This window comes from Copadichromis virginalis, linkage group LG15 (assembly GCF_057382275.1).
Source record: "Copadichromis virginalis isolate Kocher_CV1m ecotype Utaka linkage group LG15, C_Virginalis_male_GT1.1, whole genome shotgun sequence".
In the NCBI taxonomy this organism is placed as follows: Eukaryota; Metazoa; Chordata; class Actinopteri; order Cichliformes; family Cichlidae; genus Copadichromis; species Copadichromis virginalis.
The window spans coordinates 41,172,884-41,189,056 of NC_140632.1; the positions used below are offsets into that span (position 1 = coordinate 41,172,884).

The 16,173-nt window shown below is 43.6% G+C and overlaps 1 protein-coding gene across 2 annotated transcripts in view; it reads right to left on the bottom strand.

Moving 5' to 3' along the window:
• The window catches only part of szt2 (SZT2 subunit of KICSTOR complex), a 104,884-nt gene that overhangs the window by 18,916 nt on the left and 69,795 nt on the right, over window positions 1–16,173 (bottom strand). For both annotated transcript variants that reach the window (XM_085433433.1, XM_085433432.1), the window contains 8 exons: window positions 15,807–15,992; window positions 9,821–10,076; window positions 9,668–9,747; window positions 8,626–8,751; window positions 5,914–6,116; window positions 4,129–4,225; window positions 2,090–2,170; window positions 747–821 (listed from right to left, as the gene is read on the bottom strand). In XM_085433433.1, the coding sequence (XP_085289559.1) occupies window positions 747–821; window positions 2,090–2,170; window positions 4,129–4,225; window positions 5,914–6,116; window positions 8,626–8,751; window positions 9,668–9,747; window positions 9,821–10,076; window positions 15,807–15,992 (1,104 nt within the window). The remainder of the gene's footprint in view (window positions 1–746; window positions 822–2,089; window positions 2,171–4,128; window positions 4,226–5,913; window positions 6,117–8,625; window positions 8,752–9,667; window positions 9,748–9,820; window positions 10,077–15,806; window positions 15,993–16,173) is intronic.

Below are 16,173 nucleotides of genomic sequence, written 5' to 3' on the forward strand. Positions count from 1 at the left end.
AAGTGTGTTTCTGCTCGCGGTGGATAAACAGACAAAGGGTGGAAATTACATCGGACGAGAAGTAAAGAAATGGGCGAACACGCTGTAAACCAGACTGAACAGCTGCTGTTGACCACGTGGCTCTTAAACTGCATCAGAGCAATAATAATATTCAACTGCAGCACGAACAGAAGAGGCAAAATAACACTAAACTACAGTAAAGCTAGCATAAAAGCTACGTGTGGTTCACCTCTTCCCATCATGCTGTCAGGAACTGGCTGCTTCAAATGATTATTTTATCTTATTTTTTATTTTGCTTTACTGCTAACAGCTGGGAAAATGTAGTCAGAGTGATAAAGTCTACATGTCGACTCACGTGAGGCACTAATGGTGTGAAGGGCTTCAAAAAATGTGGTTTTTAAACAACTCAGACTACAAGGAATTTATTCAGCATTTATATTGAAAGAGTTTAGGTGTTTTAAAAACGGCTTTAATTTCAAGTATATCAGTTCCTACAAAAACTGATTTAAACAAAGATTTAAGGATTTAAATTTGACTGAGCCCATGATCATAAAGAGCCCAGCAGCCCAACACCAGTCAGAACCCCAAACCTACATGATGCACACAGATCGGCACTCCTGCCCTCCCACTGTGATCATTTGTGTTCTGGTTTGTGTTTCCTTTTCGCTCTTTTATGTTCTTGTTGAGGACACGGAGCTCAGTGTTGTGTGTCCACACAGCAGTGCAGATCAGTGTCAAGCATTTACCTGCGAGTTGACGGTCTGGCCCATGGGAATACGGGAACACTCCAGTGCATACTGCTTCACACAAAAGTAACAGCCCTGGTGGAGTGACACAAAGACCACAAGGTTACTCAACACCAGAGTAAAATAATCTGTAAGACTGCACACAGGGAGTCAATGTGCTGTTTTTCAGGAGAGCTGAAGGCTTGTATGTGGAAAAAATCTATCCTCACCATCACAACAAACAATATGTCGAAAGGTCAAAACGTTTCACGTGTAGCTAAGGATGAGCAAACGGCAAAAACAAACACATAGTGCCAGGATATCAGACCACACACACAGCACGGGGCCAAACGCACAGCGCTGCGACGACAACATCACAGCAGTGATTACCCACTCCTCCCACTCTCAGTAATAGGTTTTGGCAAACACTGTGGCTTATTTCACTCGTCTCACACCAGTTGTGTTCTGTCTCGTTGTACGTTAAGTGTGGGACACAGTAAACAAAAAGGTTGCCATAACAACCTGGGAGGAAGACCTTAGCTGAACACGACTGAAGGCCTAACGAAAGATGCTAGTGTGGGAAACACCAGTTACTCAGTGGGACCCACGATGCAGGCTGATACTGATTCACTCTGAGTGTTTGCAGTGGCAGCGCTGCTGACACTGAGACACTGACCACAGGTACAAATGCTTTACTGGGGATGCTCGAGAGCACTCTGGCAGCACAGCGTTTCACTGTCTGACACACTCCTATGATACAGAAGTACCTGACACCAACTGCCTGCTGTAGACGCACTGCAAACAAAAAGTTCCTCCAAGCATTATTTCCCTTTCACTACTGTAAGAGTTTGGGGCTTTAAGCAGGTCATTACTGTTGAGTGCTACCAGTAGGATGTGGCTGTTGGTCAGTGTGTCGCGCTCTCCTTCGCAGGAATTTGACAGCAAGGTGAAAAGTGACACCAAGCTCAGCGTTTTTATCTGAAGTTGAACACTTTTCGACTTGCTCAGCACCTCTTCTCTTCTCACTGCTGCCTTTTTTAGCATCTTTCAACACTGCAGCAGAACCAACACGACCAGAAACAAAGTGTTAGAAATGCTGGCGTTCAGACCGGATCTCTCCAGGATGAACAGAATAACTGTGAACTTTGGAAACGATCCCCATCAGCGTCACATGGACCTCGTCTGAACAGCCAGTTGGCCGCTGATCGCTGTGACCCATCATCCCTTTAACTATTTAACATTTAACCATCACATTAGATTTTTAATCATTATCTAAACTAAACTGTTCGCCTGTCTCAAAGAACTGAAAGAATCATACCACTGTGATTTTAGCACATACTATTAGTGAGGACAGCGCTTCTCACCTGAAAAGCCAGTTCCATCAACACGATTCCTCCTGGCAGCGCCCTCTGCAGGTGATATGCGGTGGTCCCAGACGCCGCAGTCTGAAGGTCACAACAGTCACAGTTTGTAACTGTAACATTTTAAATGCACACCACCTTTATGTGTAGCATAGTACTACTCCAGCACCCTCATCAACACTAATGTTATAATGGTAGATATTCTTTATTGTAACACAATATTGTTTCTAAAGCAAACTGTTCCCGCTGTGTGGACTGACTGCTGTGCAGGTTTGGAAAGCAAAGGGAAGGACTGATATCAAAGCGAGGGCTGTCATCTCAGCCTAATGGGATTTAGGTCTTATTTATGCACATATGTGGTGTGGACCTCCATCTGTGCACAGAGGCTTTCATGGTCTCCGAAACACCAGGGCGCATCCAAACAAAGCATTCAGTGGAGGGGGGGGCAGCACCAAACGTAGCTATGCTACCGAGCTCCTCGAAGCTGACGAACATGATTATTGTGCTCTTGCTTCCCACAGGTTTGAAGCCATCTGCCCGTCTCTCCGCTGTTTCACAGAAGGCTCATCTAACCTGTAGAGACGTCCGTCAGGTTCATGCTGCCCCAGTGGAGCCAACGTGCTTGCTGCAAGAAGCATGCGATGTCACAGGAGGCACACCTTCACTCCGCATTATGTTTTTGTTTGACAAAAACCCACCGGTGTTGGATTCGATCATTATCCAGTCAGACGTCCCTGCCGTGGATTAGCTCAGACATAAACAAAGCAAATAAACTTTCATGGCCTGATGTTGTGACATCACTCACAAGGAGACACTTAAAGGTCTTAATTTCTAATCTAAAAGCAAAGTTTTGTTTTAGCATCTCTGTAAATCTGCAGACATGGAGGGGGGCGACGAGTCAATAAATATGCAAACGAGTCCAAAGCTCTGTGTTGGACAGCATCACGGCACAGATTTGAAACTCCTGACTGATGCAGTGAGTGAAGGTCAGGTTGATCTTTGTGTGGCTGCAAAGCCAACAAACCATGCAGGTAACTTTCTAACTGCAGCACGTGAAAGGTCCAGTGCATAAGAGCAATTCAGACCTCAGCTTTGTAAATAAGAGACAGATGATCAGGCTTGTGGCTGATATTGTAAAATCTGCCACTGCGAATCTTTTTCATTTCTCTTTTTACGTAGCTGGCTGTGGTTTTCATGTTCAAATAGCAACGACATAGAAGGTGACGTCATTAAAAGCTGGGACAGAAGGGATCCGGATTTTCCGCCTGCTGTTGCAGGATCACAAGTGATGAAACTGAATTTTGTGATTTCTCACTGTGGCCTGTTTCAGGATGCAGGTGTGCATGTTAGTCTCACCCAGCAGGTAAACAGGTTTATATTTGCCCAATAAGACGTTACTGTGTCTGATTATGTGCAGCTGCTGGTGCCTAAACAGTGTGATTATTTACAATAAATACACACAATGAAAGGACAACATTTAAACCTGCGTCACATTTTGTTTCCTACTTTAAATCAGGCTGATGTTCCGTTAAATCGAGGAGAGCGTCCATATTTGCCAGGTGCTGAAGTTGTGCCACAGAGGAACTTTTTACACGCCATAACTCATTAAAGTTAGCAGCAATGAAAAGGTTACCACTGCCTGAGTACAAACAAAACAGCTTCTTGACCCCCTGAAGCAGCGCTGCAGTCTTTTTCCATTGTTGCATCATTACACACATGTTTACACCGTCTTTGGGAACTCGCATCTGTTTTTTAAAAATACAGAAAGATCTAAAACTGTCAACTTCTCAGCGTGCATGAGTACATGAGTCTTCCTCGAGTTTGCCTCACCACAGCTCAAACCATGGCTGTGGCAGCTCTTCAGTCAAATCTGATAAAAAAAGTTTAAATCAGACGTAGAGGAAATACCCGTCTCTGGAGATGCTGGAGACTTTAGTTTTACTGACACATTAGAAATTCACTGGACCCGTTTTCCCACAGCACAGTCTGACTTTATCCCCAAGTTTTGTGAATAAAAGAGCATTTTCAAGGTGAACACTAACCTTAGGGCTGTCCTCGCTCTTCTGCTTCACATAAGAAAAAGACATCCTGCCTTCTGATGACATAGAGTTCAACATGGCAGCACGAGCGCGGGCGATGCTGCAGGACAGGGGGTGGGGGTGGAGTGGGGGACAGGGGTCAGTAAAGATCTGCTTAAACTATAAAAAACCCAACAAAGGCTCATAGAGAGCCAGCAGCAAATATCCAAGCAGGAAGACAATTCAGTGCGAGTCACACACAGACTGAGAAAGTGACAGCAGGCAGGACGCTCAGGCTTCCTGCCTCAGTGGATGGAGGTCAAAGGTCAGAGGAGAATCAAAACATATGCGATTAGATGACTAATAGACAAGTATGACACACGACAGTGCGAGAGAAGACTGGAGGTTAATGATTCCTGATTGTCTTACATTTAAACACCCGTTTACTAATTAAACAGTTTATGAAACGTGTTTATTCTTATCTAATAAACATAAATATGGACTTACACATGAAAGCCTTTATTTTAACTGCTGCCATTAGACATGCCCCAGTTTAGATGCAATCACTCACAAGACACTTAAACATGTGCCCAACCCTGGACATTACATTTCTTTCATTACCATTTAATACTCGTACAGCTGCTTTTGTTCCATATTTCTTCATATTCTCTTATATATTTTCTATATTGTGTATTTTGTTGTACAGTTATTTTATTTTTAACTTTAATTTTTATATTTTACTTTATTCTTTCCTAGTTAAATTTACCCTTTATTTTCATATTTATTTCCTATCCTATTCATAGTCGTTTATTTTAGGTCACGAGCAGTTGTTGTGGGGATTCAGAGATTCTTTTATTGCTACCATATAATCTGCCTTATGAAGAATGTATTAATAACATGTTTCACAGTATCATTTATCAGTAATATTTCCTGCAGGGTTTATAAAATTGCATTGAATATGTCTGTCATCACATTGACCTTTCTATTTTTACAGGTTGAGTTCATTTTATACACAATGCATAAATGTGCTTGGTTAGAGTTGATGTTCCATTCTAGAAGGTTTTAAGCTTCACTGGTGAGAGTGTCCAGATGATACATGCTGAGGGGAGATGAGAACATAGCAGGTTAATTGCATGCACGCTTACGATACACATATTAATCTAGTAGCAGGTTTGAGTGAAGGCCTAAGCGTCTTCTACTTCAGTTTGAGACTGGCTGCAAAGTACTCTACTTAGTAATTAATGACGAGGGTCCATTATTAGCTCTCAGAGATGCTAAGACCTGAAGTTATTACCTTAAAAGGCAAGTAATGTAGAAAGGAGAAGTTATATGTCGGTGTAAGGTTATATGTACGTGATGTACCCTTGTCTGTACGAGTTGAACTTTTGTCCGTCTGTCACCATGTATTTTTGAACTGTATTGACGTAGGTGTGCTATCTTGTCCTATAAAACCAGAACCCAGTGTATTCTTGTCAGAGCAAAACAATCCGTATGCTGACGGTTGGTTGTTCTCCTGTGATAATAAAACTCATCGTTTGATTGCACTTTTCCGGAGCCTCCATCGTTTGTTGTCTGGTCTAAAGTTGATCGATCTCGCAACATTGTCTAAGCACTTCACTGTGTATGTGACAAATACAATTTGAATTTAAATGGGGGCATTAAAGAGAAATCTCTGAGAACAAGCAGCCCGGATTCAACGTAAAGTTCTGATTAACACGTCTGAGCTCATGGAGGGGGACGCACAGGTGCTGAAAGGGTTGAGGGTACATTAGAAGGAAGCAACAGCTGAAAAGCACACATCCAACACACCTGCGAGCTGGAGACTGAGGCCGGACCTGCACCAAAATGAAGCCCATGCTCTGCAGGTATTGGACATACTGCTGAAGGAAGGTGCTGGAAATTTCAAGCAGCCAGGACTCTTCCTTCAGTCGGCCGGGCAGCATGTCAGCTGAGTCTGTGCTGTAGCTGCGGTCCCGACCTGATGCCGTGGAATCACTGGAGCGATGCCTTTTCTGACACACACAGTTTCAGAAGAATTTATAGTACAGTGCACATGGCCTGAATACATATCAAAGAAATGAACCATGTTTGAATACAAAATTCTAAAAGATGACTGAAAATCACAACTTTCATTTTGAGCCTGATGAAACAAAGAAGCCATACGTCTGAGCCGTGGAAGAATAATCCAGATCAATGCACCACTAATGGAAAGAGCATTTGAACTTTGATGAAGGCCTGTTTAACTTGAAAAGAGCGACATGTGCAGAGTTAGAGCACACAGGCAGAAAGACAGGGGGCTGCTGTCAGCTCTGACAGGAAGCAGGAGCACCGGGGCTCACATGTGGAAATACACGTCACAAACTGATCCACATCCCAGAATCTGTCTGAAGCCTGTCGACCACAAAGTGCTCCATACATACAACATGTTCCTGTACTGAAAATGACCAAAGTGACTCCGATTGTGAGATTTTTCAGATGAAAGAAGCTGGAATCCTACAAAACTTCCTCCTGAGGTTTGAAAGGAACTTCCAGGGAATAAATTTACAACACTAACATAAAACATGCTGGAGTGCTGTGTAAATCAATACTCCTTTCACAACAGAACACAGAAAACATATCAAATGTTGAGACATTTTACTCTTTCATGAAAAACCATTTCTCGTTTTGCAGCTGAGCTCATGTTGAGGAAGTCGGGTGTCCACAGCCCCCTCCTCATCTGTCAGCATGACAACAACACGAGGCTGGTGGGGTAAACCAGCCGGAGGAGCATTTTGCAGCTAACTGGGTTCCTTTAATACAGGTGAGTAAGATGTAGAGAGGCACAGAAGATGATCTTCAACTAAGCAAAGCTCATTTAAAATGAACTGAGGCAAAATGGAAAACTGTTTTGTGATCAGATGAAGCAAAATTTGAAATTCTTGTTCCTCTGGACTAACGAGGAGAGGGACCATCTGCTAGTTATCAGTTCAGAAGGTGCTGGAACTGGTGGCTTGCACTTCTGCAAAGGTACCGTCAATGCTGGAAAGCATATGCAGGTTTTAGAGCAACACACGCGCCCAAGCAAACACTTAGTATGCTGAACTGAAGTGTCTGCAGACCTTTCGTCAACTGAACACATTTGGTGGGTAATGAAACAGGATGTACAGCTCAGCAGCCTGAACGCCACATCGAACACTGCACAGATGATACTGTCGTTGTTAAAGACTTAAGCAAATCTAGTCACACACTTTGGGGCCAGACTGAGATACTTTAGGAAACATCAGGCTCTGAAATAAATTCCTCTAAAACCTTCATTGTGTTGTTAACTCATTCACTGCCAATGGCTGGCAGTGAATGAGTTAAATAACAATAAAAAGGCTTTAAATACTTACAATTAACTAACTTCATCAGTCACTATCTATTCCCTCTTTGACCATAATAGAAAAACTAGTCTTCTGGGAAGGGGTTGATATGTAAACTATATCACTTATTAGCAGACGAGTCCTCTGAGTCTTCTGTAAAAACACTGCAGAGGACTAACACGACGATATTCCCAGGAAGAGTGGAGGAAGGCATCCAAGGCTCATTCAAAAACACATTCAACGCATGTTTTAGGCTACTGCAAAAATAATTGGTTGACATGAACCTACGGAGCACCAGAGCAAAGAATAGCTTCATTTATGCTTTAATGTGGAAATAATTAGCAGTGTGTTCGAATAAATGCATTCTGGGAAGCAGTAGGAGTTTGCATTCAGGATCTCGTCTCAGTGAAAATATCTTCTGGCCCTTAAAGGTTTATATCCAACAAATGACTAACAGGACTAATATGAAAGCATGTTTTCTCCTCAGCTAAAGGGTTACCCGCTCACTCGTTTGGAGTATTTGAGGCCTTTTCATAGAAAGAACAAACTGGATCTCAGTGTTGGAAATACTTGATGATATGAATAGCCTTTTGTGATATGATGCTCTCAGATGTCTTATCTGTGCACAATAAATGGATTAAACGGAGAGTTGCCCATCCTCACTCAGCCCTTTTCTGGTCTTTACAGATGTATAATGCTGTGCGTAGGGAAAGTTAAAAAAAGGGACCAAAATAAACGACAGCATTTGTTTCCAAAAGCCCAGCAACTGGTGTCCTCAGCTCCAAGTCTATTTATGGACTGTTGTTAAAAGAAGGGGCGATGCTACACTGTTTACACGTCGCCCTGCTCCAGTTTTGTAAACATTTTTCCTGCCGTTGAATTGAAAATGACTCTTCTGGACCAAAATGATCCATTTTCTCAGTCTAAATATTTGATGTGTTTTCTGTGTCGTCGTTAAAGCAAATCCTTTTGTAAAAGAACATCTCAAATCAAGCATGAATGTAAAACAGAGGATTCCTAACCTGGAGTCACTGCGTTTACCATGAAGTAAGAGAGGAACATTAAACACAGGATCAGAAATTGAAGACTGTATTTATATTCGGTCTTCATATGAATAAAATGTCTAAAGTGAAAAATGAATCTGCCAGTAACTTTGCCTTTAGCTGCATGGAAAACAAACCTTTTCTAGAGGCTGAATAATCTGTTCCTCTTGGATCTGCTTGCGGAAGACGGGGTCAAAGAGCAGAGGGGTGGCACAGTAGTGGACCAGTCGGGACGACTGCTTCAGAGTCTCCAAATCTGTCCCCTGCAGAGACAGCCAAGGTAACTCTTACTGAAATGGTAAAAGTATGAAACTGCAAGTGGGATGACATAAAAGACCACAGCAACATCAAAGATGACACCAGGCTGAACGTTTAGCAGCAGATCAGCATTCAAACTACAGCCAACAGGTAATTTAGCTTGTTTATTGCACTGGACACGGGTCCTGGCCCCGACAGACTCAGCTCAGGCTGCAGACCTCCTGCTGGATGTGCTTCAGTAAGAGCACCATGTGGGCGACTGCTGAAATATCAAATTTGTAAATTTAATGCCACCGTGTAACCTCTCGAGATGTCACGGTGTCAGATAGAAACCTTTTTAATTAGCTCGGATATTCCCCACTTTGAAACAAGGCGATGCAAAATGATTTCCCCGAGGAGTGAGCTGTAACTGAAGCCCCTCAAAGACATGAAGCAGTGAGACGCTGTTCCCCCGGGTTAGTCGAGTGCAATTAGCTCCATCTGAGATTATGCTGCTTGCACAGTGGAAGAATTTACTGGTCAAATACAATTTGCTGTTTATGTTTTAAATATCCATCATCATTATGAACTTAAAGGTGCATTTTGTGATTCCCCTTTATGAACGTTAACTAAAACTATCACCACCAGGGGGCAGGCTTTTCAGAAAGTATAACGACACGTGTGCTGCTTTTCTTTTAACTTTCTTTTGTTTTGCATTCCTCACACTCCACAGGCTCCATTATAAGAACAGCTGTCTTTAAGGCTACATTTACTTACGTTGACCCTGCTGAGCCGCTGCTTTCAGGAAGCGTGGGAATTCTTTCAATTGAGCAACTGCTTCAGGAGTTATGGGAATTACAGATGTTTAATAAAAACATTGCAGGTGCCTGTGTGACCCCAGCGACCGGCTCTAAAGGGTTAAACACTGTTGAAAATACTTACTGAAATGGGCATGTTGGACTGTGCTGACCTCTGCTGCCAGGTCACGAACAGGTTCTCTATCTTCATCTGCTTCTCTAATTCTGTAAGAATAAAAACAAAGCCATTAATTTTTCAAACTGACATCATGTTTAATGTACAGGTCAAACTATTCACCTCTCCGCTCAGCAGCTTTGATCTCCAACAGCTGGCTGCCATGTCGAGCCACCACATCTCCGTCCATCAAAGGCCGAATGGTGCAGACGTCCCTCAGAGCTTCATCAAAGGGAAGCAACTCGGAGGGAAAGTGGAGGGGAGCAAGACTTCGACCAGAGTTTCCCAGTCTGCCCTGCTCTTTACTGGGCAGAGGAGGGACTGCGCTACGCAGCAATGCATCAGGCTCCATGGAGGGACCGAGGAATGGGTTGGGATCCTGATCAAGATAGAGAATAAATCAAATACCTCGACAATTAATGACGCCATCACCTCACTTAGCAGCTAAATACCTCCTGAGTAACCTCAGGAAACCACTCTTATTACATAGTTGTCGAGTGAATCGCAGTTTCCTGTCTGGCCAAGCAGGCTTTCACCGGGCTACTGTTAGCAAATGCTAGCTTATATCTGAGCCAAGCACAGCACAGCAGCTTTTAAAGTCACCACTAAAACACTGTCTGAAGCCACAGGTTGGCGTTTCTGTATGAGAAGCTTGTGTTGGAGGGTTTGATGTTTGTGGTGGTGACTGCTGGGTGTCATCGCTCAGACAGTGCTGCTCACAGCAGAAGAGAAGTCTGGGCCCAAGTCCTTCACAAGAAGTCATTTCACAAGCAGCAAGAGGGAACTCAATAATCTGGAAAGGTCTTGTTTTTGTATGGTCCATTAAAACTCATCTTAAAAGAGTTTAATACGTGAAATCTTAGTCTGTGTTCATCAGGTGATTAATTCTGCCTTAACCTGAGGATGCTCAAGCCTTGGACACCACAGACAGGAAGCACATTTGCATTCTTCTATCACATGACGCAGCGACGTGCTGCAGTCACCGCGCTGCATATTAGTTTTGTCTGTTCTTCTCTTTTTGCTGTTGACAGGAGCTTTTGGGTGAGTTTGCTCAGCGGAGCAGCTCAGGGCCCAGATGCCCCTCGTGTGGCAGTGCTGGCTGCACCATGCCCACAGGCTGGGGGGTCAAACCGTGCACTGGTGCTCCCTCTGCTTCTCATCAGGACCTTGACAGATGAAGTTCTGTTCAGGCAAATTTTCTGCTGCTCTGACTCTGCCTTCTGTCCGCACTCATTAGTAATGCCGTGATGAAGAGCGAGGCCATCGGAGGGAAAGGAAAAGTTTGCTTCTTTCTATTCTTTGCGCTTGTTTTGTTGTTGGCCACAGGGAGAAGACTGAAAGGGCATTTGGTGTCATTCTCGGCTGCAAAACGGGGTCTAATAAGTCCCTTCGTCCGTCTGTTTTGCTCACACTGTGCATGACATTTTGCTGGATTTTACTGAACTTTCATTCAAACTAAAACAGCATTACATGATTTATTTAAACAACACCATGGTCAGCTTGACATGGTGGGGAAGGGTGGCACTCTTTGCTCTCGGTATACTTCTCCATACTGGAAAAGTACTGTATGCTGATTATCCAACCAGTGATCTCCGATCTGAGCCAGAAGAGCCGAACAGTCACCAAAGACCTCGTCCCTTAGTGTGTTCTACAGACGCATCTACTCCAGGAGTTTTCCTCCAATCGAACGATCCCAAAATACTCGCTCCCCACTGTAGCTGGGCCTTTGGCTAGTCTGCGTGGACAGCGCTTTGGCTCAGATTAGGACTCTTCCTCACATCTACCACCACCAGCAGGGGGCCTGTTCACAGAGGTTTTTGTTTTACAGTTTACAGATGTCCCCTAAACGAAACAATTCAAAAGTTCTTGTTCTGAAAAGAAGACATGAAAAACATGGCTGTGCAACATGAGGTGGCAGCTTTTTAAATAATCACTCCTTCAATAATATGAGAGGGTTTCTGAATCCATTCGTCACAAGGTTAGACCAGCGGTCCCCAACCCCCGGGCCGTGGACCGGCACTGGTCGTTTGGTACCGGGCCACGAGAGTTGAGGCTCGGGTTTTATTTTATGTTGCTGTATTTATCCGCCACACCTTAAAGGCCGGTCTGTGAAAATACCGTCTGACATTAAACCGGTTGGGGACCGCCGGATTAGACCATATTTAAATAAAAGTTTTTGACTGTGCCTCGTTTTTCATGTCTCTTCAAATCCTTTTTCATGTTTATACAGTAGTCTTGCACATCTGTGAGGTTCACATCTGTAAACAAACTAAACTTGATAAACTGCAGTGTCCTCACATCACTGTTTTCTCACTCACTATGTGTTAACAGACCTCTCTGCATTGAATCATATCTGTTATTAACCTCTGTCTCTCTTCCACAGCATGTCTTCATCCTGTCTTCCTTCTCTCACCCCAACCAATCACAGCAGATGGCCCCGCCCCTCCCTGAGCCTGGTTCTGCTGGAGGTTTCTTCCTGTTAAAAGGGAGTTTTTCCTTCCCACTGTCGCCAAAGTGCTGCTCATAGGGGGTCATATGATTGTTGGGTTTTTCTCTCTGTATCTATGAAGCACCTTGAGGCGACTTATGTTGTGATTTGGCGCTATATAAATAAAATTGAATTGAATTGAATCACAGGTTACAAATCAATGTTCCATCTACGCCAGGGGTGCTCAATCCCAGTCCTCGAGAGCTACTGTCCTGCAGCTTTTAGATGCATCCCTACTCCAACACAGCTGAATCAAATGTTTGATTACCTGTTCAGCATGCCATCAAGTTTGGAAAAGGCCTGATAACAAGCCATTCATTTGATTCAGCTGTGTCGGAACAAGGATGCATCTAAAAGCTGCAGGACAGTAGCTCTCGAGGACTGGGATTGAGCACCCCTGATCTACGCCAATGCTGCACGATGCAAGCTAGTTTTAATCGATTTTTGAAAAGCTCTGTGGCTTGATGGCTTTATCATTTGCATGATGTCTCTTGTATTTTAGCAGCAGTCGCTGATGCCGTCACTCTGCTTTCTCTGCCTACATTTTTCCAGATGTTCCAACACAGAAGCCTTTTTAGTCGCCCAATTCTCAAGCCATCTGTAGTACACTATCACGTATGACACCCCCTTCATCTCACCAGGAAAAACGATTGTAAAATCAATCAGTAGCTGTAGAAGTGGAGCCTTCTTGCACTGCTGTCCTCAGAGCAGCGAAGCTGATGTGACAGCTGAGTGGGAGGGAAGATGGGATGTAAAAGATGCTTTGCAAGCAGTTATTAAACAGGCGGCACAGCAGACTACAGAAACCTACAACCCAAAGCCCTCTGTGTGAGAGAGGATCATAAATAATCGAGGAGGATGAATGGAAACTGACAGAGGCTAAACTGCACTGAGGTGGTTAAGTCCTCCATTTTGGAAAACAAGGCCGCTGATGTGACAGGGTTATATTTCCAGGATGTGATCCGGACAACATAAGAAGACAGCAGATAGAGAAGGGTAATAATCAAGGAGAATAAAAATGCTTAGTCGTGTGGCTGAAAAATCTTGTTTTGGTTTCTGCTGCCAACACCATCAACTGCATATTGATCCAAAACTCCATATTTAATAAAGGGTGTCCAGCAGTTTTTGCTGAGACACGCAAAACAGAAAACAAAGCTGAATCGAGCCACAGCGAGCTTTGATGAAGCTGCAAGTGGCATAAATATGGAAGAGGCTTCAGTGACAGTCTTTGCCTGCCAATATTTACACAGGATGTCAATCGACTGAACTGAAAACAGTTTGCACACTGCAGCATCTCCCAAATATTGAATATTTTACACGAGATAAGTGTAGTAGGGGCGACTAGTAGCAGACCAAAGTTAAAAAACACCTCTTGTATCTAAAAAGCCAAACTTTACAGTGATCGTACAGAAAATGCTGCAGGAGGACAAACGGAGCAAAGCAGAAATGGTTCTGATGCAAAAGCAAGAAATGCTCATTTAAAAATGACACTCACACTCAGATAAATCCCAAACCTCTCGGGCTAATTACGTACATGCTAAGAGGTGGTTATAGTCCCACGGCTACAACTGTCATAGCCTAACATTAGCATTTTGTGTGCATGTTGCAAAAATGATAAACGATGCTTATTTACTGTAATAAGCCGCGACGATTTCAGCTTTTTGTAAGAGGAACCACAGAGATGCAGCCCTGCAGCTCTCTATACAACTATTGTATCATAGTACAAGATGAAAACACATTACTGTGACACATCGTCACTGAAACTCATAAATAGCACGAGGACCGCTAACAGGCTGGATCAAGTAATGACATCACCATCCATGTGGGAGTCACACAAATTCGTCCTCGGGACACAACAGCTGCATGAAGTGTGCTCCGGGAGCTGCTGCCTCCTGTGACAGCGCGAGTGCAGATGCTACCCTCCCAGGCTGATTCCACCTGAGCTAGCATCCTGTTCTCCTCACCAGCTCCCCACCAGATGCAGCAGAGCAGCAGAAACAGAAGGTGCAGCCGTGCTTTTTAGAGGCAAGTCTGAGGTCTAAGGGGGAGCCTGAAAATGCTGCCGAGGTTTTTCTGATGTCATTTTTTATATTGCTGTTATAAAAAGAAAGAAGGCTGTGATTATTCTCCCAGACATGTTAAGCAGCATTAATCGTCCTGCTTTTATATGAAAAACACCCCTGTGCAGATCATATTCCACAGTTGCACAATAACTGAGCGGCACAGCCTGTCATTGCAGAACTCAGTTAATACAGCGTGTCATTACAGGAAGCACGCGGTGACTGCCACAGTGCTGATGCCACATAACCTCTGCAGTGAGTTTGACACTGGTCATTTGCTGTCACCACATGTGAACACATGATGGCCGATCGTAGTCAGCTGCCTCCTTTCTTTCTCTAATGCAGGACAAGCACAGCACTGACTGTGAGAGCTGCTGGTGACTCAGCAGCTGCTGAAATACCATGAATAAAAAATACGCCCTGGGTTCCAAATCAAATACTCGAATACTACTTTCAGTCCATACTGCAGCTTCTCTCATAAAGTCAGCATTACTGGAGCTGGAACTGATTCCTCTGTCAGAGCACTGTACCTTCAACTTTGACTGCTTTGACTGCCTTGCATACATATATGAATATATATGTATGCACACATACATAGAGATCAATGCATTTTTGATACAAATCTGTTGATATGCTTTTTGGCCATTAAGCACTGACTTCATTTGTGTGTGTGTGTGTGTGTGTGTGTGTGTGTGTGTGTGTGTGTGTGTATGTATGTATGTATGTATGTATGTACACACACACACACACACACACACACACACACACACACACACACACACAAATGACGTTAGAATAAAGTATGCGATATTGAACCCAAAAGAAAACTCCAGGGCTAAAAAATGAAGTCGGTGCTTAACGGCCAAAAAGCACATCAACAGATTTGTATCAAAAATGCGTTGATCTCTATTTTTAAGAATCGAAAGCTTTGACTGACAGGTGAGGGCAGACTAAGCTGCTAGACACCTGCTGGGGTAACTGGACCGTAAACTACATTTTGCTGGATTTTGTAGGAAGTGTGCAACTGTACAGTTTAACAGTTTGATGCTGCGCTCCAGTCATGCAGTGCAATCTACCCAGCAAAGCATGTTGGGGTGGCGCAGACAACAACAGGACTGTTTGGGCACCTGTAAATATCAGAGGAGACTGAAGTATCCTCAGAGACGGACTTTGGTAACGTGTATGTAAACAAAACAGTCACCAAAAAGTATTTTACATTGTTTATACACAGAAAAAAACAATGTAGTAAGCTTTCATTTGTGGGTCTGACTGCCAAGTCTGATTACCTGATTACTTATAAGACGACAACTTGCTCATAACCTAAAACCTAAGACACAGTGAGGCTGTCCTGCTTTTAAAACGGGCATTCAGCAACCAGTTAAGGCCATCTTTGAGGTACAGTTTATGTACTAAATGGTGCTTCAGTGCTTAAACCCTCTGTGTGCTCTCTCTGACTCAGCACAAAACGTCCCTCACAAATAACTAACAATGAAGTGATCCCATGATGCTTTTCTTCCTGTACTGCTGTTGGCCTGCTTACAATACACCAGAGTGTTTTCACCTGCTTGGAGTCTATTTCATGGATGGGAGCATCGGAAAAGCAGTAGTGATGGAAGAGACCCATCTTCTGATTGAACAGGCAGTGGACGACGTGAGCCCTCGCATTCTGCCACTTCACCAGACGCACCAGCTCGCGATTCAGAGAGGCGCCCAGATCCACGGACCAGTTGTAGCTGTACAGCGTCACCTGAAGAACCAACGGTGAAGTATTACAATCATGTTTTAAAGAGCACACTTGTACTTAGAAACATAATCCCACAGCTTAATTATGAAGCACAATGAGGATATGTGTGCTACCTTTTTGAAAAGATATCAGAGAAATTTGCTTTACAGAGAAATGACAGCATTTGGCTTCAAAAACACACTAA